The sequence below is a fragment of the Zonotrichia leucophrys genome, chromosome 3 (assembly GCF_028769735.1).
Source record: "Zonotrichia leucophrys gambelii isolate GWCS_2022_RI chromosome 3, RI_Zleu_2.0, whole genome shotgun sequence".
NCBI classification, from domain to species: domain Eukaryota; kingdom Metazoa; phylum Chordata; class Aves; order Passeriformes; family Passerellidae; genus Zonotrichia; species Zonotrichia leucophrys.
In genome coordinates, this window is record NC_088172.1 from 86,609,505 (window position 1) to 86,634,325 (window position 24,821).

The 24,821-nt window shown below is 36.8% G+C and overlaps 1 protein-coding gene across 2 annotated transcripts in view; it reads left to right on the forward strand.

Annotated features, from left to right (window-relative positions):
- The window catches only part of SPATA17 (spermatogenesis associated 17), an 86,317-nt gene extending 68,681 nt beyond the window's left edge, over positions 1 to 17,636 (forward strand). Inside the window, exon 10 of one of the 2 annotated variants that reach the window (XM_064709137.1) lies at positions 16,470 to 17,636. In XM_064709137.1, coding sequence (XP_064565207.1) covers positions 16,470 to 16,550 — 81 coding nt within the window. In that variant the 3' untranslated portion in view covers positions 16,551 to 17,636. The remainder of the gene's footprint in view (positions 1 to 16,469) is intronic. The other variant, XM_064709138.1, reaches the window with a different exon arrangement.
- Positions 17,637 to 24,821: the final 7,185 nt, after the last annotated feature.

Sequence of the window (24,821 nt, forward strand, 5' to 3'; positions counted from 1 at the left end):
GGATTTTATTATCTACAAAGCATAAAAATACCCAAGACTGCAAAGAATTAATTTAGAGAACCTAAGCATATTGCACAGAACATAAAGTTGACCTTTACCGTCTACAGCTTTTGGAATGGAGTGGGATGTGGAACACATCGTAGATTTAATGTGGCACAACGCTGTCTGCAGAAACTTGGGTGGGACTGTGCCTGCCTGCCCATTGCAGCCGGTGATTGAATCTGCTGTCACCAGCATCCTGATAATAATGAACATTCAGCTTAACGACCGTGATTATGATTATCATAATTGATGTGCAAGTGCAGTGTGTGGGGATCATTACAGCTGAACTGTACAGCAGAGAAACATGCCTTAGTTATAGATAATTTTACTTTTATGCATTGATTGGGATAAAATATGCCTTTCAAGTTCAACAGGCCAGCTTGATATAATTTTAGCAAGATTTCTACATGTATGAATTTATGTCTATGAGCTTCCAACAAAACATTCATTCTAGCTGTTTGTTTTGAATTGTTTCATTCCATTAATAATGGGAAATAATTAAATAATTAGATGTTGTCTAGTGGAAATCACTTATAGAATATTGCCAGCATTAATCAAATATCAGCTTCAAATAATTCTGATTATCATGGCCTTGCCTGGGCTAGGAAACACAACTCTTGTAATTCACCATCAACACAATTCCACCTCTGGTGAAGCAATGGAAGCAGTAGTGTGGTCAGCACTGCTGGCATTTTCACATTGTACTGTGTAGCCATTAGAGCAGACAATAGTTGTTCCATGTATAAATAATATCACTTCAATTTTGTCACCAGAGGCAGAGAATTACAGGCTCAGATTCAGCCAGGGTAGATAAAGGCACAATCAACAGCTTCAGTCGATTTTGTTGAACAGTGATTGCCTTCAACTGTGATTGCATGAAGTTGCAGAAGTATTTAATTAAATCATGACACGTATAACAGATAAAAATGACTATATATTCCAAGCCAGAATTAATATAAAGAATGTTACAACAAAAGTATAATGAAAAGTATAGTTTCATTGCTTTACACTAGGCATAAATTTGGCTCTTTGTCCAAAAACTGACAGGTTTTGAATCTGGGTTAATAGAGAAAACAGAAAAAAATTCTTATAGTGGGGAAAGAGATTTTGTCTGTTTGAAAATTAGTTTTATCTCTTGTAAGGCCAACACATAAAACAGTCATGTCTAGTGGATGATGTCATTATGAGGCAGAATTTTCGATACACTATTTTTGCTTTTCCATCCCTGTCTAACTGAAATTTACTTAAATTCCACCTTAACTCCATTTTTCTAACCTCCAAGTGATTTGACTTGAGATCACAGGTATGATTTGTGTGAAGTCTTAAATTCTTTCTTGCTCAGACTGTGACTTCATTTTATCAAATGAATTTGCTTGTTTTCATTTTAATTAGAAAAAACTATTATCCAAGAACATTTTCTAGTACGGTGTGGTACTGGCTAATGAATGTGCATCTGAACTGTCAGCTTTATTACCTTTTAAAACTTTAAAGGCCATATTTACCAGTGTGCTATGTGACAGGAGTTACTAATGTACACAAGAAATGCTAGCACATATTTGGAATATCAGATTCCTAGTTCTCCAGCCAACCTCAGTGTGTTTTCCTAGGCAATACAGATCTCACACAATGTGGCAGCCAGAAGGGAATTATTGGATGGGCTGTAAGAGTTTGCTTGTCCCAATCCTGGTTTCCTTATGAGCCATGTCAGGGATAATAAGGGTTGTTTCCAAAGTGGGATGCACTCCAGTGGCCCCCAGCCCATGACATGGCTCCTGTATGGTCATTACTGCTGGCATGTGTTGATGTATCTATTCAGATGCTCCAAGTGGTCCCTTAGTTTGAGTTATCAACTATCTGCTTCCAACAAAACACTGATTTCTCTCACTTTTCTGTTGGTATTCTGTGTTCTGAACCAAAACAAATAATTTAAATCTAAGGATCTGGTCCAGTAACAATATATACTGTACTATTAATGAAAAGTCTCTCTGTTCTACCCTGTAACATGTATTTTCTGCTCTCAGAAGAACCACTTGGAGCCAGAATGCTGTTGTAAATAGTGATTACCTTCCTCCACATAGGCTGATTCCCTCAACAGCATTATTCTTTAGAGCTGTGAGCTCTGTGGAGCTCAGGTGTTTGGCTCCCTGATTAGATAGTACAGAAAAAGAGCAGTGTTGCCCAATTTAATATCACAGAAGAACTTAATAAGCAGGTGGTCCTTGAAACTGGGTAACAAAAAGTATCTTAAAGTCAGTTTTGCAACTTCTCCTTCTGATCTCTTTCTCTTTTTATTTTTTTTGTAAATGTCATAATGTACTGTTGAGAAAGAAAGGTATTGAGGAAAGCAGAAGCGGGCATGTGCCGTGTTCAAAAATGGGAACAGCAGACATTACCTCTCATTCACAGGCTAGAATGAAGTCTCTCTTATAAGATGCACCCATTTAGTTTTTCAGGAAAGCAAACGACAATTCCTACCTCTGACAGTTTACATAATGATCTTTCCAGGTTCCTTGTGACTCTGACTTATTTACAGAATTACATTTTGTTATGAAGATCACTTTCAGAGCTCTCACTGGAAAGGTTCTGAGTTGTATATTGTTTCCTTTGAAAATCCTTAAGATCACCACTGTTGTGTTGCTTTTGAAAAATGCTATTCTTGATATAAAATTAATAATTATGATTAACTATCATTGAGCTTTCAAATGATATTCTTGGTTGTAGAAAGATGGTAAACACTGTGAAGCAAATAAAAACATGCAAAATGTACCCTTGGCTAATGTTCAACTAAATGCAGAAGAGAATCTGTGCATAACTGGAAGGCTGAAAAAACTTTTTAGTGGTTGCTGATGAGTCACAGGGTCCGATGTATATAATTTTGTAATGATAAAAATAATAAAAAATAATATAAACATTGCATAGTAACAGACCCAGGTCTGATTTTGAAGTAATGCTACAAAGTAGTATCTGAGACGAGTCAAACCATTCAATTATTTGCATAGGAAGAGATACTGTCACCACTAGTCTAATCAAATCCATTCTAGTGGTTATTTGTAAGGGTTTGTGGGCAACTAGTTGAATATTTTATGAAACCTGATTTTCAGTTCTGTAATTTCTCAGCGGGAAAATGCAGTCCCTTGATGATGATCCAAGGCTTTGAAGAATAAATTGATTCGAAGGAGAAAATTAGATGGCACTTATTATACTGTCTAACTAGCAATCCTCTGTCATTTGTCTGTTGGATGATAAATTTCTTGCTTTGCCTACCTTCCTCATTTAATAATGTAACTTGCATTTAGTGGTATAAAATAAAACCTCGCATTTTTAATAAGAGTTAACTTTAACCAGTATTTCTGTGAGTGAGATGTATTTATGTTTAAGCTTTATAAATAATTCCCATTGTACACATTGCTTAAATGTTTTAAAGCCTCTTATTTAATCAGAAACACTTTAGAAATAGAGTATCTTGCCCAATTCCTTCAATATATGCTTAGTGTGCATTACAATAATTTGTGGCACAGCTTCAAAATTGCAAAAAAATTAGTTAATCTAGAAACAGTAGATACTGGAGTTACACCTAATTTATTTATATTGGTTTTAGGTGTTGACTGTTTGGATATGATTTTGTTTGTTGGAGTTCAAAATCCATGCACTAAACTGGGAATTCCATGGCCTTGCCTTTTCATATCAGTTTTGCATAGACTGTTCAGTATTCTTGGAATTAAGTAGTTTTTTTTATATGTATGTCAAACATAATGTATTTCAACTCAATTAAATTTGCCAAAATATTGAATTAAAAAGGCTATATTTTGAAATCACTTAAAATTCTTTATGGAATTTATCTGCAAAAGCAAGATACTTTTTATTTGATAATACTCACCGAGACCTTGTTTGTGCTTGTTAAATGGAGTTGAAATTAAAGTAGCCAAAAGCTTTTCACAATCCTCTGAGAATTACGTGGGCCATACAACTGTGGAAAGCTTCAGGTTTGGGAGCTGGTCCTCAGCCCTAGCATAACTGGGATACATCCATGGAGCTGGGCCAATTGGCATCAGATAAGGATCTGACCCATAATGAACATAATCAATATGTAAATTCATGCCATTCAGACAGAATGTTCTAGGAAAAATGGTGTTACCTATTTTCTCAGAAAAGTTGGCTTGTAAAATCTCATCTTTAAGCATACATTGCTGGTGAGTTTGAAAATTGAGGTCTAAGATGAGAGACACATATTTTGATGACTTTCTTGCAACAGGTTCACACAGGACTTCAGACTGTTGAAATGATGTTTGAATTAGAGATTTTGCTACACTGACTCATTATGATTGTATAGTTTTATAATTTAAATGCTAATAACACCTACTGGTGTTCTAAGATATTATGCCAGATATGAGCCCAGGTTGAAAGAAAGTCTGTAAGTTTGCGTGTTTTTTGTTTGTTTTGATGCTCTCTCTAGGGAGCAAAAGTACATTATTCTCAGAGCAGTAGGACTTCAGTGCATAAAAATGGATTTTAGAGGAACCTGCATTCCTTGTACAGGAAAAACCACAGCAACAGTTTTGTGTAGTTATGTTAGCATGAATGAGACATGGGAAGTAGTACAGACTGTTTGTTGTCTTAATGGTTTGACATAAGATTCTACTGCTTCTTTCTTCAAAATTTATATTATAAATCAATTCTGGACTAATTTGCCCCATTTTAAATCATGGAATGATATCCACTTTGTAATACACTTCAGGGCTTATTCATTTAATGCAATGAAGATCTGGGTTCAACATGCCCTTTACCAACTCAGGTTAAAAGGATATTCTACCGTGATAAGCTGTATTATTTCTTCTGTTACAGCTTTTGTTGATAATACTTGTAGGGAAAGTAAAAGGCATATCCACATGAGGAGTGTTTTTATGAGGAGGTGGTTTGCCATGTGTTAATGTTCTAGAATGAAAGTTATGGAATTATTCAGGACTAACCTTTGGAGTTCAAATTCAAACTTCACGTCCATATAAACAACCTTACAAGCTTTGATGAGTTAATGTATAGAGGTAACCACACCTGAGGTAGAGGGGTAGGGTACAAAGGCTGAAGCACACAGTACCAGTTTCACAATTGCCCTGGCTTTTTTTCTCATAATGAGATTATTTGAGAAGGTATTTACATTCTGATTGTAGTAATAAAAAGTAATAATATTCCTGGCTTATAGCTTTGAGACATGTCAGGATTTCTCACCTGTAGTCATGTTAAGGAATGGCAGCATGTACCAACCAAACACCCTGCTCTTTTAAAGAATAACTTGTTAGGTGTGAGAGCCTTAAACTTAGGGGGGGGGGGGAAGGAAAAGGAGAAATAATAAAAACATTGCATATTAGCAGACTTTGTGCACTAATGCAAAGCTGCTTGATTGAGCAGTGTAGTGTCAACCATGTCTTTCTTCTAATGCTAAAAGTAATGCACATAGACAGAGTGACAATCAGAATACAGCCTCCCATCAGCTGTAATTAATCTTTTAGTTAACAAAGACTAGAAAAGCTTCTCATCAGCCTCTTCTGAAGTCTGAGGCACCCTGTTTTTTGATGTTTGCATTCTGAGTAAAATTGTCCCCACCAGTTCTAACAAATTGAAACACCAGGCTAATTATGGCAGCTAATGAAGTGTGTGGAATGGTCACAGCTTGTCGTGAAACTGTTCCTTCAGCTCAGATTAGAGTTTCATCAATCACTTTTTTAAACTGATCCAGAATTGCTTCTGCCCAGTGCTTGGCATTTTTAATGCTGTTTCTGTAATTGGTTTTTTCCCCAAAGCTTAGGCTATTTTTTGAAATATTACATTCTCAGGACAGGACTTACAAACTCCAGTTTATAAAAAAACATCTCATTATTGCCTCTATCAGCTGATCAAGTGCTAGAAAGCTAATAAAAGAAGCAGAAATATAAAATTTGATCTATTGCTTTTAATCCAGCTAAAGGTAGCAATAAAGCATATACACATATATGTATATGAATCATTATTACTGGGGGCTGGATGTACACTGCAATCTCCTGAGACATGGTTTGTGGGCTGGATGGTTCAAATCCCACTGAAAGACCTAAATGAAATGAATGACTTCGTCTTAGCTTATTTCCTAGTGGATTGTGGTCCTCCATATATCACTCAAAGGGTTTGGCATGATTTGTAGTTTTTGCAGATGCCCAAGCCTTTGGCAAAAGGAAGGCCAAAATGTGTTGCTATTTAAAGAATTTCCACACTTCAGTTCAAATCTGAAGTCCTCAGAGAAGTATGGGAAAATTTACAGTATAACTTACATTGCTACTACATTGTCAATGAATAAATTAGCATATAAAATATTGTAAAAATTCCCAGTTCCTCTTCACTTATAAGATATAATCATACTCAGCTATACATTGAAAGTTCTGTATAGACATTAAAGGCATAGATATTAAAGTCTCAGGCTAAATTCTTTCCTCAGCATAGCCAACAGAGTTGAGTCTAGTTCAGAAGTTATCCAGCTGAAAAATGAAACAAACTTTTGCTTATGCACCCCACAGACTGTTGCTGCACAAGTTGTTGCGTTTAATATCTACGTAACATGTATTCATGTCAGAACCCAGGCAGCATGGCTTTAGTTTTTGAATTGCTCAGCAAACTATTTTTAAAATTTGTACCAATAAGTGTAATCCATGTAATTTTTTCTGAATAATGTTGAATCTGTAGCAATATTTGGCTATAAATACTAGCTGTTCTTCTCCCCAAAGCTTCTAGTCAGCAAGTTTGTCAAAACTGACTTCATGTCAATGCCAAAACAAGTCTGCAGCACCGGAGTGAGTAATCAGTGTAGGTGATGCTGTTCCTGAACTGTATCAAAGAACTGGTGGATTTACACAGAAGAAAAAGTGCCACTGAAAACATGACACATAAAGAAGATATGTTATCATGTAAGAGTAAATACGGACAGAAAAAATAGCAATAGGTATTAGTCTAAAAGCTTTTGTTCCCATTTAATTGATTAATGAGAGCATGTGTGAACACTGGATGAGAGATGAGTAGTTTCTCTAGTGTTAGCTATCTCCAAAGTAAGCTTCCTGCAAAATGAGGAAAATATTCATGTTTGATCATTTCTATCACTTCTGAAGGTAGCTTGTATTTCTGGAGGAGAAAGGCTGGTTTTCTCTTTAGCTTTCATCAGTGCTAGGACACACTGCTGACTCATGTTTAGCCATTTGCCCACAAGGACCAGCAGCTCCTTTTCTGCAGAGCTGCTGCCCAGGGTGTGAATCTCCAGCCTGCTTTCCTCCAGGATGAGTCTGTGCCGGGTGAATTTGTCCATCCTGCGTTTTGTAGGGTTCTGTCAGGCCATTCCTCCAGCCTGTCTGCATCACTCTGAGTGACAGCCCTCCAGTGTCTCCATGGCACCCATTCATTGGTGTGATCCAGGAGCCTGAGGAGAGTGCATTCCATGTCCACCTCCAAGTCTCTGAGGGAGATATTAAGATAGGCCCCAAGACAGCACCTGAGGAAATATGTTGGTACCCAGGTCCAGTTGAGGAGAAGCCATTCATTGCTACCCTTTGAATCTGAGACTCCAGGCAGCAATTACATGTCTCCACATCTAGACCATAATTTACCAGCTTGGTTAAAAGGATCACTGGGACATTGTGTTGAAAGCCTTGTTAAAGCTCAGCCAGACGGCATCATCCACTGTTCTCCTTTGATCTGCATATCTAGTAATTTAGTCACAGAAAATAATCAGGTTAGAAAGTGTCATCCAGAACCATGGGAAACCAGATTAAGTCTAGCTGAAGTACTGGTTTTGCCACATATCAGAAGCCAAATAAGATAAAAAATACTTTCATTTGAGGATTTCAACTCAGAATTTTTCCTTCTTAACTCCTGGTGGCACGATTTTGTCAAGTTATGTAGAGTTGCAACTTGATCTTGGCAGGTTAAATATTTTCTGGCTTTAGTCTAGAAGGTTAAAAGTGGTTCTGAGTTTTTCTTGGCAGTGAACACTTGGCACTGGCTTATTTTCAGCTGAAAAGAGAATGTGGTAGTTGAACAGATTAGACAATGAAGGGGGCAGCTTACAAATGGCCTAAGTCAAGATGTTTGTCCCTAAGTGCAGTAGTTTCTAATGCAAGTCTTGTTGCTAGTGGAGTGTGTGTGATGGACAGGACAAGAAGCTGGTTTAAAAATACTGTCATAAGAATACGTCCTTTACTTTTTCATCAGATGCTTTTTAAATCTGTGGGGTTTTTGTACACAGGAATGTGTGTTAGGCTCCACTTCAGATTTAACAACTTCTTTAAAGGTCTATATATTTCTCATAAGAGTGTTTTTGTTCTTGACAATGTTATTTATAAATCTTAAATAGATTAACTTCTACTCACCTCTTCAGAGATATTTTGTTAAAATACACTGTAAGAGGTAGATATTTGCATGACAATAGCAAATAAACACCTCTTGGGATTCTGAATACTTACTGAACTATTTCAACTGCACATTTGTTTTTTAGCCCAGATTCAGTAAAGTTCAAGGGTATCCAAGTATGAAATAGCTTGCAGGGAATCTCACATTGGTTTCTTAATTTAATTTACTTGTAAAAAAAAGGCTACATAGTGAAAAAATAGAGTATTATCTTAGGCAATTTTGGTTCATATACAGACATTCAGAATAGAATTTGGGTGATATTGTTTTATAACATTGCCTAAAGTATGGTAGAGCATGCACTGTATCTTTGTGCAGGAAACTATACTTGTAATGCTGAAACTGACTCTGAACAGGTCTCAAAGTACCTGGAAAGTGTCTACATCAAGGTGGCTTATTCTTCTTCTGTAGGTTAGCTTTATACACTTAAAGAAATTAACTGAACATTTATTTATAAGGGAGACTGCATTTCTTTCTAAAGCATTGCAAAGCTAGTCCATGTTTGAGAGGAAGGACCAGACAGTGCCTTGGCTTGCAGATCATTAATAAATGGAATAAATGAACGTAGAGGGTACAGCTGGGAATTCCACCCTTCCTTCCCTTTGGGCAGCCACAATGACTGCAAGGTACTAAGTAAATGTAACAAATGCAAATTTGGACCACAAATCTTCATTGCTAATTATATTACACATGACAAAAAGGACAGCCTAGTTTCAGATCCCAGGTTAATTTTACAGAGGCAATACTTACAGGAAAAAAATAATTTACTGGACCAAGTCCTTCCTCTCTTTTCCTTTGTCCTTCCTTACGCAGAACTTCATTGAATCCCAGAGATAATTTGCTTGTGAGAAAACATTAAGGGCTGACACATTTGCAGTCCCTAATGAACATGGCTATCACAGAATATCTTACTTGTTTAGGAATAGTTGTGCTTTCCTTGTACAGTGGCTTAAACTATTGCATTTTGAAGAGCATCATTATTTTCTGACATGTCATAGCTTAATTTGTGCAGCTATGAAAGGGGATACCCTTTTGTTCCTTTCTCCGAACTGCTTCCAACCATGCAGGAGCTAAAAAAGGCTCTTTTCAAGCCTAGAACACATCCTCTCCTACCTTGCACAGATGAGGACAAGAAGTTTTAGAGCTTGATTGTCAGTTGCCTCCAACTATCTCCAAAGCACAAATTAGCACAATTTAGATGCAGAGCAATGAAAGGAAACTTCAGTGAGCACAGATGAGCAGCAGAACACTCCTTTCTCCAATACTCCAGAAAGGGAGGAATGGAGTTATGATTTCCATGTTTGGCTGTCCCAAGGGAACACACGTGGCTGTGCTGCTCGTAGTTGACACATCCCACAAAAAAGCATTTAAACCCATGTGATTATCAAGTCAGTGGTTTTTCAAACTCATGAGCCATCATTAGAAATCTTTCACAATTTCTAGCAAGCGCTGTTTGAGTTTGGCTTCCTCATTTTTAATTCATAAAATAAAACCATGTTAGAGTCAGTGACAGTTATAAATATCCATGAAAAATTAAGGGTAAAAATAATGAAATGCTTGTTACATAAATGAAATAGCAAATAATGTTTTCTCTTTCTGTTTGGAAGATAGGATATTAAAACAGTGTTGTTAAATTTCCTACTGTGAACATAATTTCCTGATTCTTTTTTACAACACATTATCATAATGTCAATAAAAGACTAAAACTAACAAATAGAAAGAAACTTGCCTGATGTAAGTGTAACACAGAAGGTTATAAATTTGCCTTTTATGACAGCTATACAATATCATTTTATTTTAAGATCTAATAGCAAGTTGATTCAAAGGGTAAGGCTAACAAAGTCATTAAAGCAAGTAGAAAATTGCCTTTTACCATAGTCACCCAGTCTTTTTAAATCAAAGAGTTTTATTGTTGGTGGTGATGTTTGCATTTGCAGGAGGTAATTAGGGAATGAGTTAGGCATCACACTCAGAGCCCTCAAGCTTGTCAACAAGAACCATAAAACTTAACTTGAAAAAAAGAAAAATCAGTGTTAGAAGACAAATTGTAGAGACTAGAGGGAAACAGGATCATAGCATTTTGAGTCAGTTTGACCTTTGCTGTGTCTATCCACAATATGGAGAAACTCACGTATGCTTCCATGACAACTTTATTGCTCCTACTAGAAAGAACAAAATGTAGAGATTTTCATACTGGTAGCAGTAGTGGACAGTTGAAGGAGGAGGCAGAGCTTAGTTCCTCCTTCTCCTCCTCTGCATGGCGTTGGCAAGCTGAATAGGGAAAGGTGCAGTTCTACTCCCTTCATCACAGCAGTGGTCACTTGTCAGCTGTGGGGCAGGAGCCCTGATAGGATTTTCCCTGGGAGTCAATACCCCTGTGCTGACACAATGAGATCCAGTCCCTAAGGCATGATCCAGGCGTTTGTTATAATCTCTTATATGAAGGGGCTGGTTGACCCAATTGGTTAACACATTAGCTTTTCAATTTTATGGCCTCAAGTCATGGAAGACCTCTTCCTACATTCTGGGTTTTTTTCTTCACAGCAGAAAGTAAAATTGGCAGTCTGTGCTAACCAGCCACAGAAATAGAGTTATGCCAAACAACTGTGTCCTGAACTTAATGGCTAATTAGCTATTTAAGCTGTGCCCAAGAAATAGGTTTTGTTGCCCATGGGAAGTAGTGTGAAGCTGTTATTAATGTCCCAGCTCATATCTCTTAGTAAGTCTTATGAGCAGTGCTGCTTAAAGGGACTAAATGTACAACAGGGAATTAAAAATTATAGTACCCCTTTCACTGACTGAAATATTGTAAACTTGTTACACTGGGGCCAGGATTGGTGTCAATGTACTTTGTGTGAAAAGTGCAATAGAAGCATTAGTATTTGACAGGTCTGGTTGAAATAAGTGAAATTAATGGAGCTCTCTTCATATACGACAAGGCCATGGCACCCCTTTCATGCTGCTTACAGACAGAGAAAAGTCAATACTTTTTTATTACTTGATGCTGACCTACATTTTGCACTACAAGTGCCAGGCCCACTAATTGGTTTCAGTTGTGAGAAAAGTTTGCCCCAAAGAAACACTGGAGCAGATAAATCAATCTTTTTTAGGGTAGCTTAGTGGGTTTTGAGTACTTGAAATGACATTTGTGTTGTATTGACAGAATGGGTTGTTACACTCATTTTATCATGTCAGAGGGCCCTGTACTAGTTGGAAGTATTGTTAACCAGTATTGATAAATTTGTTGAGAATAAAAGTTAGCTGGATCAACATTTTACTTGTCTAACAGCTTGCTGTTTCTGGTTTGCTTCCTTGTTAGAGACCTCTGTGGATATTAGCAGATCAGGAGGCTTACTATGACAGCTCCATTTAAAACTTTATTTGACTATTACAAGCATTAGGATCATAGGAAACTCTTAAATATGACCACTTAGTGTTTAGCAGGTGGGGCTGTGGACGAGGGCTGAGCAGTGACACTTGGCAGTACTGCCTGGTTTCCAAAGGAGCTGTGCACATGGGATGTCTCCTGACTTTGTGGGAAAGCAGGGTTCCTCAGTGGCTTACCCTACACTAAGAACATTCCTGCTCCAGGTACATTTGTACAGAATTTCCCATCCTCTAAGGTCTTGGTGTGTACTTATGGATATTAGTTTCAAAGTATTGTTTCCTGGTTTTGCTACTCAGTAGCATGAAGATAGAATTATTATTCCAGCAGCTGTGGCTGTTTTTCATTCCTTCTGCCATTAATTCCTAACAGAATTTACATTCAGAATAGGTATTCTATAAAGAGAAAAACAGAAGAGGCCTAATGTCCCTATAGGAGCAACAGATACAATTCCAGCTCTACAAAAAAGTTTTTCTGAGATGCAAACTTTTCATGGATTGGTTTGCCTTTTACACAGCACACGGTGCCATGGTTGAGATAAATGCATTTATACACTGTCCCTTTAGTATTTTTTGATTGACTCAGAAGAGGAATCACTGCTCTGAATATTTGCTGTTGATGGAATGCTATACATTTCAGAGAATGCTTGTCATTATGCAATTTATATTTGAAACTTCTGCACAAGTTGCTTCTACTAACCCATGAAGGAGTTACATATTTGTACAGCCTAACACAAATTTTGTCCCAATTCATGCAACCAAATCTTTACTTCTTCAGCAAACACAAGTTTTGTAATTACAGAGAAAGGAAAAACTATCCTATCCTGTAAGTCAGATAATATGACTTCATAGTACGCTTATTGTTCCAAGTTTATCACACACTTAACAGTTTCATAATTATTATAGACTTGAGAGATTTGATAAGTGAAATTACCCTGAAGTGTGTATGCAGGAGCTCAGAATAAATGGTAAAATGAGTGCTCTCTGGCCTTAGAATCTGAGAGTCAATCTGCTACTGCTGTTTGTCTGTTCTTGCCTTTGTCTGAGGCAGCTACTTTCTACTTCATTAAATTTCCAAGAAGATACTCAATGGTAATTCCTATCTCATTTTTAACTGCATTTTTATATTACAGGATATTGTACAGTACTCTCAAAATTGCTTGGAAAGAAACACTGTTAGTACAAATTTGTTTCTAGAATATCACAGAAGTCATTTTCAAGGGCCTCCAAACCAATCTGAAGGTCTACAAGGTCTTGTTCATTTGCCAGCATTTGTACGTGATCTGTATTTATGTAAGTCTGCATAGTCAGATGAAAAATGTCTTTGGAATTTGCTTTAATAACATTCCAAATATAGACTATGTAACCATTTGGCAAGTCTAATCTATGACATCAGAATGCTGATTGAGACAAATCTTTGGTGGCTTTATGCCACCTTTTCTGACTCCGTTGTTTCGAACTGATGAGCTCACAAGCTCAAGTATATAATACATTGAAAGGGTCTTGTGAAGCTCTGTCAGCTGAACTTGAGTCACTTACAATTTACTAGAGTGAAAAGAGTCAAAGCTGGACAAATTTAAAAAGGAAGTGTTATATCAACTTTGTTTGGGAACTTCAAAGTAGCTCTCAGTGTTGAGAATTTCAGCTCTCTGATCCTGAGAGTTATGTGGCATGATTTAAGAATGCATTGTGGAAAAATTCATAGAGCTCAGCTCTATGCTCCTGTGCTCCCAAGAGCAAAACTATAGACTGAGCTCACCAATATGTGTGAATTCATATTTGTAAGTCTGTTCATTCCAGCTACCAACAGAGAGGACCTGATGGTGAAAATAATTTTGACGAAGCCTATTTTTCTCCATTCACAACCTGTGTTCTTCAAAAGGATCATTTACATAACTTCATAACTTCTATGCTATGTACCAAACAGCCTAAATTCAAGATGATTCCCATCAGAATCAATGAGCAGTGCATCACTATGCTTCTCTTCATGTTTTCAGTGGTCATTTCACCATTCCATTAGATGGACGTAAGAACCTGGCCTCCAATTCCTTTCCTTTTGTGATGTGAGGTAGATCTTGCAAGGCCAAGTGGTGATTTCAGGCCTTACTTTATTTCTCTGTTGAAATCTGATTAAAATCTTTATCTTCAAATACAGAAAAGATAGAAACAAGATCTTTTTCCCAAAATATATTTAGAATTTAAATGCGGGCTATGCAATTTTTACCTAGTATACTACATTTCTTTAATTAATATAACCCTAAAGACAAGAATGCTTTTATTTATCCACCAGACTCTGTAATGTTCCCTAAATGTGGTCAAACATAACTGCTGTCGTCATAATCAGAGCCAGTTGTTTAAATGCTCAGTTGTGAGTATCTAGTGGAATAGTTTTAAATAACAAGATAAACAGTACAGCTGCCAAACCAAAGTAATCTTACACTGAGGGGGTGTGTGGCACAAAAAATTTCCTCTTTGTCATTTTGATTTGAGTTTGAAGCTGGACCTGGGCTTAGTTCCAGCTCAAAACCACTGTTCACTTCAAAGGCTCCTAAATCGTCCCAAGGAGCTAATTTTGGCAGCCAATTGTTTTTGTTTGGCCAGGAATCCTAATAGCAAAAGCCGTCTGCTCCAGCAAATAAAGATCTCTGCAACACTCAGCCTTCCCATTCCTGATTTTATCCTGATAGGGGCTGCACAGGTTTCCCTGTCTCATCAAAGTTCACCACTTGCTAAACTGTTCACAATTTGTTAAGCTGTACGTAACTGTCCTGCATGTAAATTAATGAGATACTTTCTGTTTCAAAAATAATAGATACCATGTTCTGCTCTGAATTACTGCTTAACCCTAAATTATTGCTGGATTATCTGCTTGCTTTCTCAGCAACTAGAGCTGGTCTGTTGATTTTTCCATTCCCATGAACAGAATTAGTCTGGTTAATTTACTGAATTAAATATATCTAGCTTCGCTTTAGAAGGAAACCATTTGCAGTTGTATTGGAGATACTATAATATTTATTAGAATAATTATATGGACAAAGTTTCCTATGGTAAGAAGGTGCTTGTGATGCTGAATAGACACTGAAATTTAGAATATTGTGCCATTCTAAAAGTTTAATATCAAAATATGCAAATAGGCTATTTCTGTTGAATAAAAAATTGGCCAATATAAGGCATAGGGAAGCATTAAAAAGTAAATCTTGTGAATCCTTTAGGAATGGGATAGTACTCTCCACACCACACATGGATTATTTAATTATTTAATTTTGAATGTAGGCCTACCTTGCTATTTTAAGATTTATGCACCAGAAATTTGGAGGAATCATAGTAAGCAAATTTAAGTGCGAGATGTAAGAAATGATATGTTCTCAGTTTGGCAAAGTGCAATGCAGATGAAAGGCAGGTGGGCCCAGTCAGTGTTTGCATGAAGCCTACTCGAAGTCAGAGGTGCTCTACTGATAGAGGTACAGCTGAACTGTGCTCTGTGAAGTAGCTAAATCCAAATTGTCCAGGCAATGATAATTCTGTTTCATGTCCTTAAAAAAAAAAAATATTCTCTTTTAAAGATGAAATGAAACCTTTCAGGTTGGGAAATGTGTTGAAAAGATAAAACTTTTCCCTTTCTTTAACTCATGGCGTCAGACATTCCATGAAGATGTTTCAATTTCTTCCACTTTCACAGAGCTACATGTTGGCAATAGAAAACAGTACAAAATATTCAGAACAACTCCTTAAAAATGAATCATCAGATCCTAGAAGGCTGAGAGTTCATCTGTGGCATGTTACTTTCTAAAAGTAAAAACCATTTTAAAGCAAACCAAGTATTTTCTATTGTTATACTATCCTCAGTACTTCAGGTTCAAGGAAATAATTTTATTAAGAAGGTTTTAAAACCTTGATCTTAAATACCATGGACTTCCTAATCATTTACCATGAGTATTCTTTACTAAGTAGACAAATCAAAATATGGTTTAGAACACTTTGTTTTACTATCTTGTTTGTTGGCTGAATTTATGTGGCACAGCTTCACTTGTGTTTCCCTTATTCAATTTAGACTTTTAAATATTTGCACTAAAAAATTGAATGTAATAAGCAAGAAATTTACCTTGGGGAAAAAAAACATGTTCAGGAATCACCCTGCTTCTTCTAATCGATTTGTTGCAACTAGTGCTTAATTAATAGATATTAATTTTTTGAAAATATTTCCTATGGAGCTGTTTTAATACCTCTATTTCAATGTTAACCAGAGTAGAAAAGTTTAAATATAGCAAGACTTTTGTGCTTTCTTTAACCTGCCTGGTTTCCAGGGAAGATAATAAACTTTTGTATACCATGTATACCATTATATTTTGCAAATATAATTTCTAGAGCAGGAAATTTCTGCAGTTCTTCTAGTTGCTGAGAGTTTGAAATACATATTTGCTTTCAATTAAATCCATTCTTTTGCTCCTCTTCAAGGCAATATTCATATAATGTAAAAAATGTATATTTAATAGTCACTATTTTACATAATTTGCGTTCTATCTATATAATGAAATGTAACTAGAAGACAACATTTAGAACTCTAAAATACCTTTTAAAAAAGCCAAATGCACCTAAGCCTAACATAATTTTTTTCTCTCTTTTTTTAGGACTTTGAAACACTGTTTTCATCAATTGCTCTCTTCGAAAAGTTTGGAAAAACTTACTCCAGCACTGGGCAAATACTGTAATTGTCCTGGAGACACATCGAAAGTAGTCAATAAATGTATTTCAGCAAATATACAGCAGTATATTTGTCCTGGAGACACATGAAAAGTAGTCAATAAATGCATTTCAGCAAATATACAGCCGTATGTTGACTAAATGTTCCATAAACTACTCTTTTTGTGATGGATACTGTGTCTGAAGTAGTTTTAATTGATTTTGCTTGAACTTTAGGCAATATGGCTTCCAAGAATTATCAAAAATGAATTTAGAAAAAAGTTTTATCTTAAAGTAATAATTTCTGAAAAAAACTGTATTTTATTTAGTATAAATAATTTAGAATACAAAATCAGAGTCATCAAGTGAAATACTCAGAATCAGATTTATTTATTACACATTTTTAAGTGAGGTTAACACTAAAAAACAAAAATGTGTAAAATTTATCTCTTTTTTTCCCCTCACAACTATAAATGTATCTGGTTCATCACTGTTATTCATCATCTTCAGTGTTAGGTATCCTTGACTGATCCGTGACTTCAGAAGTGCAGGATAGGCATTAAATGGAAGATAACATATTTTAAATCCTGTTAGCATTTCTGTGGGTGAAAGAACTTGAGTTTTAAAAAAATAAAGTTCTGATAACATATATACACCTTATTACTCGGTCAGTTTTTCTATTTCCATTTAATTGTCTTTATCAGTACCTGTGCATTAACTCCTTGTCCCATATGCTGTGAGTACAAAATTGTGTGATGCTTGGTCAGAAGAACACATTTGAGCACGCAAAACTTATGCTTGTTTCCTCTGTTCATTCCTGCAAAATATTGAGTATCCTCAGAGCCCATCCACTTCAAAAAGCTCAAAGAATTCAGCATCACAGGAAGATCTCAGCATATCTAAAGATCAAATTACAAGCTAATTCTTAAAATCATGTGAGTGGATTTTTACAGGAATTTTATGCTGAATTTTCTGTGATACCATATTTGCTTTTCATATCATTTGACTATATTTGAATCAAATATTGATTGTTTATCTGTTACTCAAGGGTAGGCTTTTTAGTACTGTTTTTTAAATGTGATTCTTATGGCCCCAATAAATGTGAATTAAACTTCCATGTGTGTTTGTATTAATACTTTCTGAACCTGGTCTAATGGAAGGTGTGCTTGCTCATGGCATGGATGTTGGATCTGGATGATCTTAAAGGTCCTTTGCAACTCCAGCCATTCTCTGATTCTATAAACTAGGAGTCACAAATTTCCTTTCTCTAGGTTTTCACCTGTCAGGCTATGTGAAAAAGTTTTACTGCTACCACACACCAGAGTAAAAGCCCTTCCAATTCCATTCTAGCATGTTGCAAGAGCAGGCACTGTGCTGTACTGGTATTACTTTTTGGAGTTTGTTATTCTCAATCTTTAAAAGGTTTATTTCTGTTATGAGAAATGAAGTCTGGGAAGCGGGAAGCAGCAACCCCAGTGGCTGAGTTTCCCAGATAAGATTTAATCTGATGCAATGGATCAGAGTGCTTTAGTTGTTCCTGGAAGGGATTGAACATGAGACACTTGTGCAAAACTGTTGATGAATAAAGATGGCACAGTAATTTTTATATGTGAGAGCTATCTATTTGATTGCTTCAGCTTTAAGGTAGCTCATCACAGTAATTCACCCTGCATTGCCTCTTTAACTTCATACCACAGTTTCCCATCAGTCCGATTAGAAATGGCAATGCCTTTATCAGATTAATCTTTCTTTCTCTTTCTTCCTTTCAGTGTCTCTGCCCCCAGGACAAAGCACAGCCTCCCATGCAGCCTGGACTGCAGGGTGGCAGTGCTCATGGCTGAGGGGCCAGAGCACAGAGGGAGATTAAACCCAATGCTTCCAATGGGAATTGTTTGATACATACACGCTTTTCCTACTCTTGCCAAAAAAAAGCTCAAAACTTTTCTGTTTCTAAGCAGATAACCAGAAATGTTCTTACACAAAACCAGATCTGTTTCCTTTATTCGACAAATAAACATCCACAAAGTGAGGTTTGGATTTTGGGTGTCTTTTTCAAGTTTCATTTCACAAGGAATCCAATATTCTGTATCTGGAGTTCAAACAGAATTTAGGGTCATTCATGGATATATAGCATCCAAACTATTTTGTGTAGCCACAGTATAATCCCAGAGTCCTTTCATTTCTCATTAAGTGCACCAAGCATTTATTTACATTTACACAAACCATTTGATAATTATTCTAGAGGGACCATTTTTTCTGCCGCCTTCCTTAAATCAAAATGTTTACAAGTGGCAAACTTACAGTTTCAGCCAAAGCCCATTAAAGCTGAAATTTTGATATTTCTATTCACTGCAGTAATATAATGAACAAGACAGGAAGAATTTTGATGCTATTGTTGCGTAACCAACTGCCAGTAAAAATACTGATTGTGTAAGTGGTTTTACTTTACTCCTGTATAACTTTCTTCCTATTTTATATACTCTGAGTTTTCCTTATTGTTAAAATTGTTGTTTTATAGCACGCTACATGTTTCAGAGAAGATGTTTCTGCCGTTTAAGGGATGCTGATATCTATTCTCACTGTACAAAATCTTAACACACAGAATGGCACCTGGAAATAAGGCACCAGGAAATGAGCTGAGCACTCAGAAAATTTGTAAGGGACTCCTGGACCTTGAAGAGTCTGCAAGACTTGTAGCCTCTTAGGCATGTAGTTCGCTATGACATTTAGCAAAACTCTCACAGTGGTACCTAAAAATCAAAAAGAATCCTGTCATCGTAGGGAAAATAGACAAATATCAGTCTTCAGAAAAAGAAGAATGTATTGAATGTATTTCAGTTGATTATAGTTGAACAAATGTGAATAGTTTAACATCCATAGCCAAACTATAGCAAAGGACCTGATTGCTGTTCTCTGCAATGACAAAATATTGCCTTCAGCATGCAGCAAGACAAGAATGTTCCTTGGTTTCCAGCAGCAGAAAAGTAGTTTTTGTAATTTGAACTGATTTAGTTCACGTGTACAGAGGAGAAAAAAAAAAAGTTTGGATATTTCCTTCTGCATGTCTGCAGAGGCTCAATAAGTCCTTTAGAAAACAGCCCATACTGGGAAGAGCCCATCCTACCAGCTCCCTACCACCTCATGATGTGTCACTTAGATATTTTTGTCTTACATACAAAAAGCCTGGAACATAATTATGTCTGAGCAATTTTTACAGATCATAGATCTTGAGAGAGTCAAATAATAATGTTATTTGGTTAGTATCAGATGCACTGGCCTACATTCCAGGTGCTAAGCATTCAAAGCCTCTTTGCACCTCCTTGCTAATGACCAGTGAATGATCTTTGGATTCAGCCACTGTGGGGATGGCAGCACTCGTACAAGGATGAAAGCAAAGTCATTAAAAGGGAACAGTTATGTGCCAAAATTGGCTCACAGCCTCTCTTGTCCTGAGAGGCTTCAGGTATATTAGAAAATGTCTGGTAACATCTATTCTTACCAAAAATATTTTCTATTGCTCAGTGGATTGAAGATCCTTCTCTGTTGCTGCCCAATAGGCTTTTTGACTGCTACATAGCTGATGTTGTAAACACAGCAAAATCTTTTAATTTAGGCAATTTAAGGACTGCCTTCTGGGCTGATCCAAGAGGTTCTCAACACTTGTCAGGGAAAACATTTGGCTTGCAATGCCCTCTAGAGGCAGATTTGCCGTAGCAGTGGTGGTGCCTGCAGACCTGCTCTTTACTTTTCTATTTTTTTTAATTTTTTTTTTTTTAGCCACATGTCACATTTCTGTAGGAGAAAAGATCCAAGTGATTTACATACCTCATTCTGGACTTGTATTGAAGGTGCTTCCAACTGAGATGGGGCCATATTTAAACTGCAAAGCAACATGGTGATGCTTGCAAACAATAATGGATTTTTATACATCAGTGCTTGACACTGAATAACACTCTGAAAATATCCAAATTAAAAATATTTCTAACAGATTATTGTTATTGCAGAGGATGTGTTTGCTACATGCCTTCCACAAATCTGTGTCACTCAGTTTAACGAATTTAGAAGCTCTGCTTAGTTGAATGAGGTTGTCTGTCTTTTCCTAGCAGCCACGGGCTATACGCAAATAGCAGAGGCTGAAAAGCAAAGGAGGACTGTAATTCCTTAATATCAAAATCTGGATTGTCCCATATTAAAACAGAAACACTGCAACTACAAGGGAGTCACATCCATGTAATCTGAAACAGAATTTGAGCCTTGAAGCTTTTATGTGTCTTCATTCATAAAACATTTTTTGGGATGAATTTTTCTTCACTGGTTGGCAAAGCTTTCTGGTAGGCCTGGAAAAATGTCAGCAAAGAGGCTCAGGCAATGCTGGCTTGGCTTCATGTTCTTCCATCTTTTAATAGTTCAGCTCATTAATGAGAAAATCATCTGGCTGCTGGCACAATCAGATGCAGTCACTTATCAGTACATTGAGTTCAGTTTATAGTACTCCGATTCATATTCATGATCAGAGGATGCAGTGGAGCAATTCATTTGTGCACTGCTGCATTAAGCAATCACTGCCAAAATGTGACATATTGAGAGTTTGCATTAAACTGCTTCCTTTGAGCATCTTTGAGTAAAGAAAATCCCAAGTGCAGAAATCTGTTGAGATAAATCACTCAGCCACTTCAAGAAAAATGTTGAGATTCCATATATACATCATTCAGTTTAAAAAAATCCACTTACTGGTGCTATTGTACATGTGACATGGCCACATTCTCAAATGCAAGTTTATATTATTTTAACAGCTAAAACATGTACAAACTAGATCAGATTTACCCCAAACTGAACCCAGTTTCTTACGCTTAACTTATTTTTGCTGTCTAATGAAAATTACAGTTGTTCTTGTTTTGGCTGAAGGTACTCAGCAATCTCAAATCCCAACCTTTTACATTCTCTATGTCATGGTACAAATAAGGGGTACTTGCAGTCTGGACATGCTCACAATGACCCAGTTTTTATGAAGGGACAGTGATTATAAATTTGAGTGAGATACATCTTGTATACTGTTGTGAGGAGAAGGTGAGGCCAAGTTTAGTCCCCTTTTCACTTATTCAAAGTTTGTAGGATGCTACAGTGGTGATTCCCCATCCACATGCTTCACTTGATTCCATCAGATCATTTCCTACTGTCAACTTCTATTAACATTTCTTCAGATTTAAAAAGTCTGAGCTACTCGGTGGTAAGAAAGAGAGATAGGGAGAGAGAAAGAAAGAGTGAGAGAGAAAGAAAGAAAAAGAAGGAAAGAAAAGAAAGCAAGCTGGGATCACTCATACATAAGCAGAACAGGAGCTAAATGTCTTTTGAATGTGCCCTTAATGTAGTTTCTCTTGCTCAAGTAGGATTGTTCTTGGCTTTTCTCATTGGTATTTTTACCAAAATCTGGGCCAGTAAATCACTGATAAAAGGAGAAAATAAGCACAGCATGTAAAAAAAAAAAAAAAAAAAAAGGGCTGCTCATACTTTATGTTTTTGCAGCAGTAATAATTTAACTCATGCCCAGTAGTCCCCTGTGTTTTGGTGCTGACCAAACGGTTGCTGGCATGAGTCTCTCTTTCATTCAGAAGGCATTATTGAACTTCTTTCTTATTTTTCAAATCCATGTCAGATAGGTAGGATTCTTGTGTACCTGCTAGGGATCATTCACCCCCACAGTTTTCTTTCTTTGTTTGAGCTTTGCTTTTATATTCCCACTGGATCCATTTCCCTGCATCATAGGATACTCCTACTATGTGCTAATAACAGCATTAAAAATGTTCTACAAAAGTTAGTTAATATCAATTGGAAGTAAAAAGCTCAACTTTTTGAAATATTTGTGTTTGCAATATTTCTCTCCCTCTTAAGATCCTGTATCTCCTCCACCACCAAGTGTTGCCATCTGCGGATGAGAGGAGAATTGGTTTGCCATCAATCTTTTGCTCTGGACAGCAGAGCAAAAGTACTCTGAAGCAGTCTGTGTGGCTCTTAAACAAAACCTGGACATTTATTTTGAACAGAAGGGGCTTTCTGACTTCCACCAGACTCCTGAAAAAACCTTTAGCAGTGCCATAAACATAATCATTATGGAACCCTTAGTCTAAATTAATATCTTAATCCCACTCAGAATATATCAATGTATGTTATAATAAATTTTCTAAAATTTATAATAATTCTAAATCATACTTAGTCCAGATGATTACTTTTATTTTTCAAGCACCTTAGTTATCTAAGTAAGTTAGGCCTGTGGATAAGGTAAATTTAAGTTATAAATTAAGTTAAATGCTGTTAAGGGTTGTTCTTTGCGTAACTGTTAAATTTAAGTTTTAAGTCAAGTTTAAGTACTTTTGAGTGCCATTAAGCCTTTAGGCTGTATTCCTTTTTGGCCTTGCCCTTTTTATCCTTTTGTCACATGCACCTAAACACACCCACACCCACACAGAGTTCTCTGTTTATTTCTGTTTTGACTGACTGGATTTTCTTTATTGCCTTATTTCCCTCTGAGTGCCTAAACCATCTCATAAGTAGCAGAGTGAACCTTTCCAACGAGCTCTGTCATGCTGTTGCTCAATATTAAATCAGGTTTTTACCAATCCCCTATTGGTGATTCTTTAAATTAGCTCACACACTCTTTTGTAACACAGGGACCCTACTGGGGGATACTGGGAGCAGCTGGGAATGGTGGGTGTGTGCTGGAGGCAACTGGGATATACTGGGAGAGAAAGAGATCATACTGGGGGCAACTGGAACCATGCTGGGGCAACTGGGATGATTGGGACTGAGCATGCTGAGAGCAGCTGGGATGTACTGGGATTTAGGGCTAGGGTTATGGGTTGGTTTAGTGTTACATGTATGCCTGTATATATGTTTATAGCCATACACGCTTGTCCAGTTCTCTGCCCATTACATTTTTGCAGGGGTCTGTTATAGGGACACACATTGCTACAGTTTCACAAACCTTCATGTGTCTTATTCAGAATAGAGCCTCTTGTTTGCTGCTCCTCTTTCTGATATTAAAAGAAAAAGGAAAGAAATTAAAAGGGAAAAGAGAGTAGAAATTTGAGAGCCATTGCAAAGGAGCAAAGCAAGTAGTGACTGGAAGAACTGTAGAAACCATCCTGCTCAAGTAGACCCAGCTAGTGACATTTATTGGAAATACTGGGAACACTTTATCCAGGCTTTAAACTGGAAAATGGAAGAGAAAGGACTGCTCTGGGCAGTGGTGTGTCACTGAGTGCTTGGTGCAAGGCAGTAATGCCTTTATAAGAATAAAGTTCTTATTCTATGCACAGTCACTCAAAGCCAGATCTCTGGAGTGAGGAATTCACTGTAAAGTCATGCTGCCCGTGAGAAGGCAGGAATTCTGATAAGACCACTTTCCATTGCCTGGTGCCACAGCTTCTGCAAGTTAGTTTGTCACTGGCAGTCTGATGACAGTTGAGGAGGATGACCGTGACAGACAGCTGTGTCTGTGAGCATCCAGAGAGAGCTTCTGTCTGACCTACTTCTGGCAATGATTAACACATGATTTAGCTCTCGTTCATTTCTATTCATGGTCATATATCTCACAGCTGTTGCTGAACACCAAGAATCAGGAAAGGCTTTTGATGACTCTATACAAATGCATCATCAAACGGTGAGATCTGGTTATTTAAAATAACAAGTTATGATTCTTGTAAAAAAATAGAGCTCCTGTTGCTCTGAAGTTTGTTTTCTTTTTAACCACCAGCACATTCTAGAAATGTTAAAACAGAGATGATGCATTTATAATGGTTTATTTAATTTCTCGTAAAAGCTGTCAATATGCTTATTTAATTTCTCACAGCTCCTATGTGTTGAGAAGAAACTGATGCCTAAAGAGGCTCCCTGGAACAGAGGCTAAACTGTGTTAAAGGAATAAAGTAGGTATTAATTAAAAGGCCTTCAAAAGACACATCCTGGACAGTACAAGAGCCTGGCTGTGGCTCTACCCAAGATGGACCCAAGATGGATGCAAGGTGATCAACCAATCAGGAGTTTTCACACTTTTATAAGTTTTGTTCCATTTGCATATTTGGATTAATTGTCCAATTACAGCTTCAGGTTATGAATTCCCATCCTCCCAGATTGCTCTCCTCAATTCTCCATTGCTTGTACTTTTTGTGCCCATAGCTGCCACAGTGCCTTTGGTTCTTGGGCACTTTCTTCTTAGAAAAGGATTGTTTTGTCCAACTAAACTGTGAAGAGACTTTATAGAAGTTCAGAGTTACATACTAATGCAGGACAGAATCTGCAATATA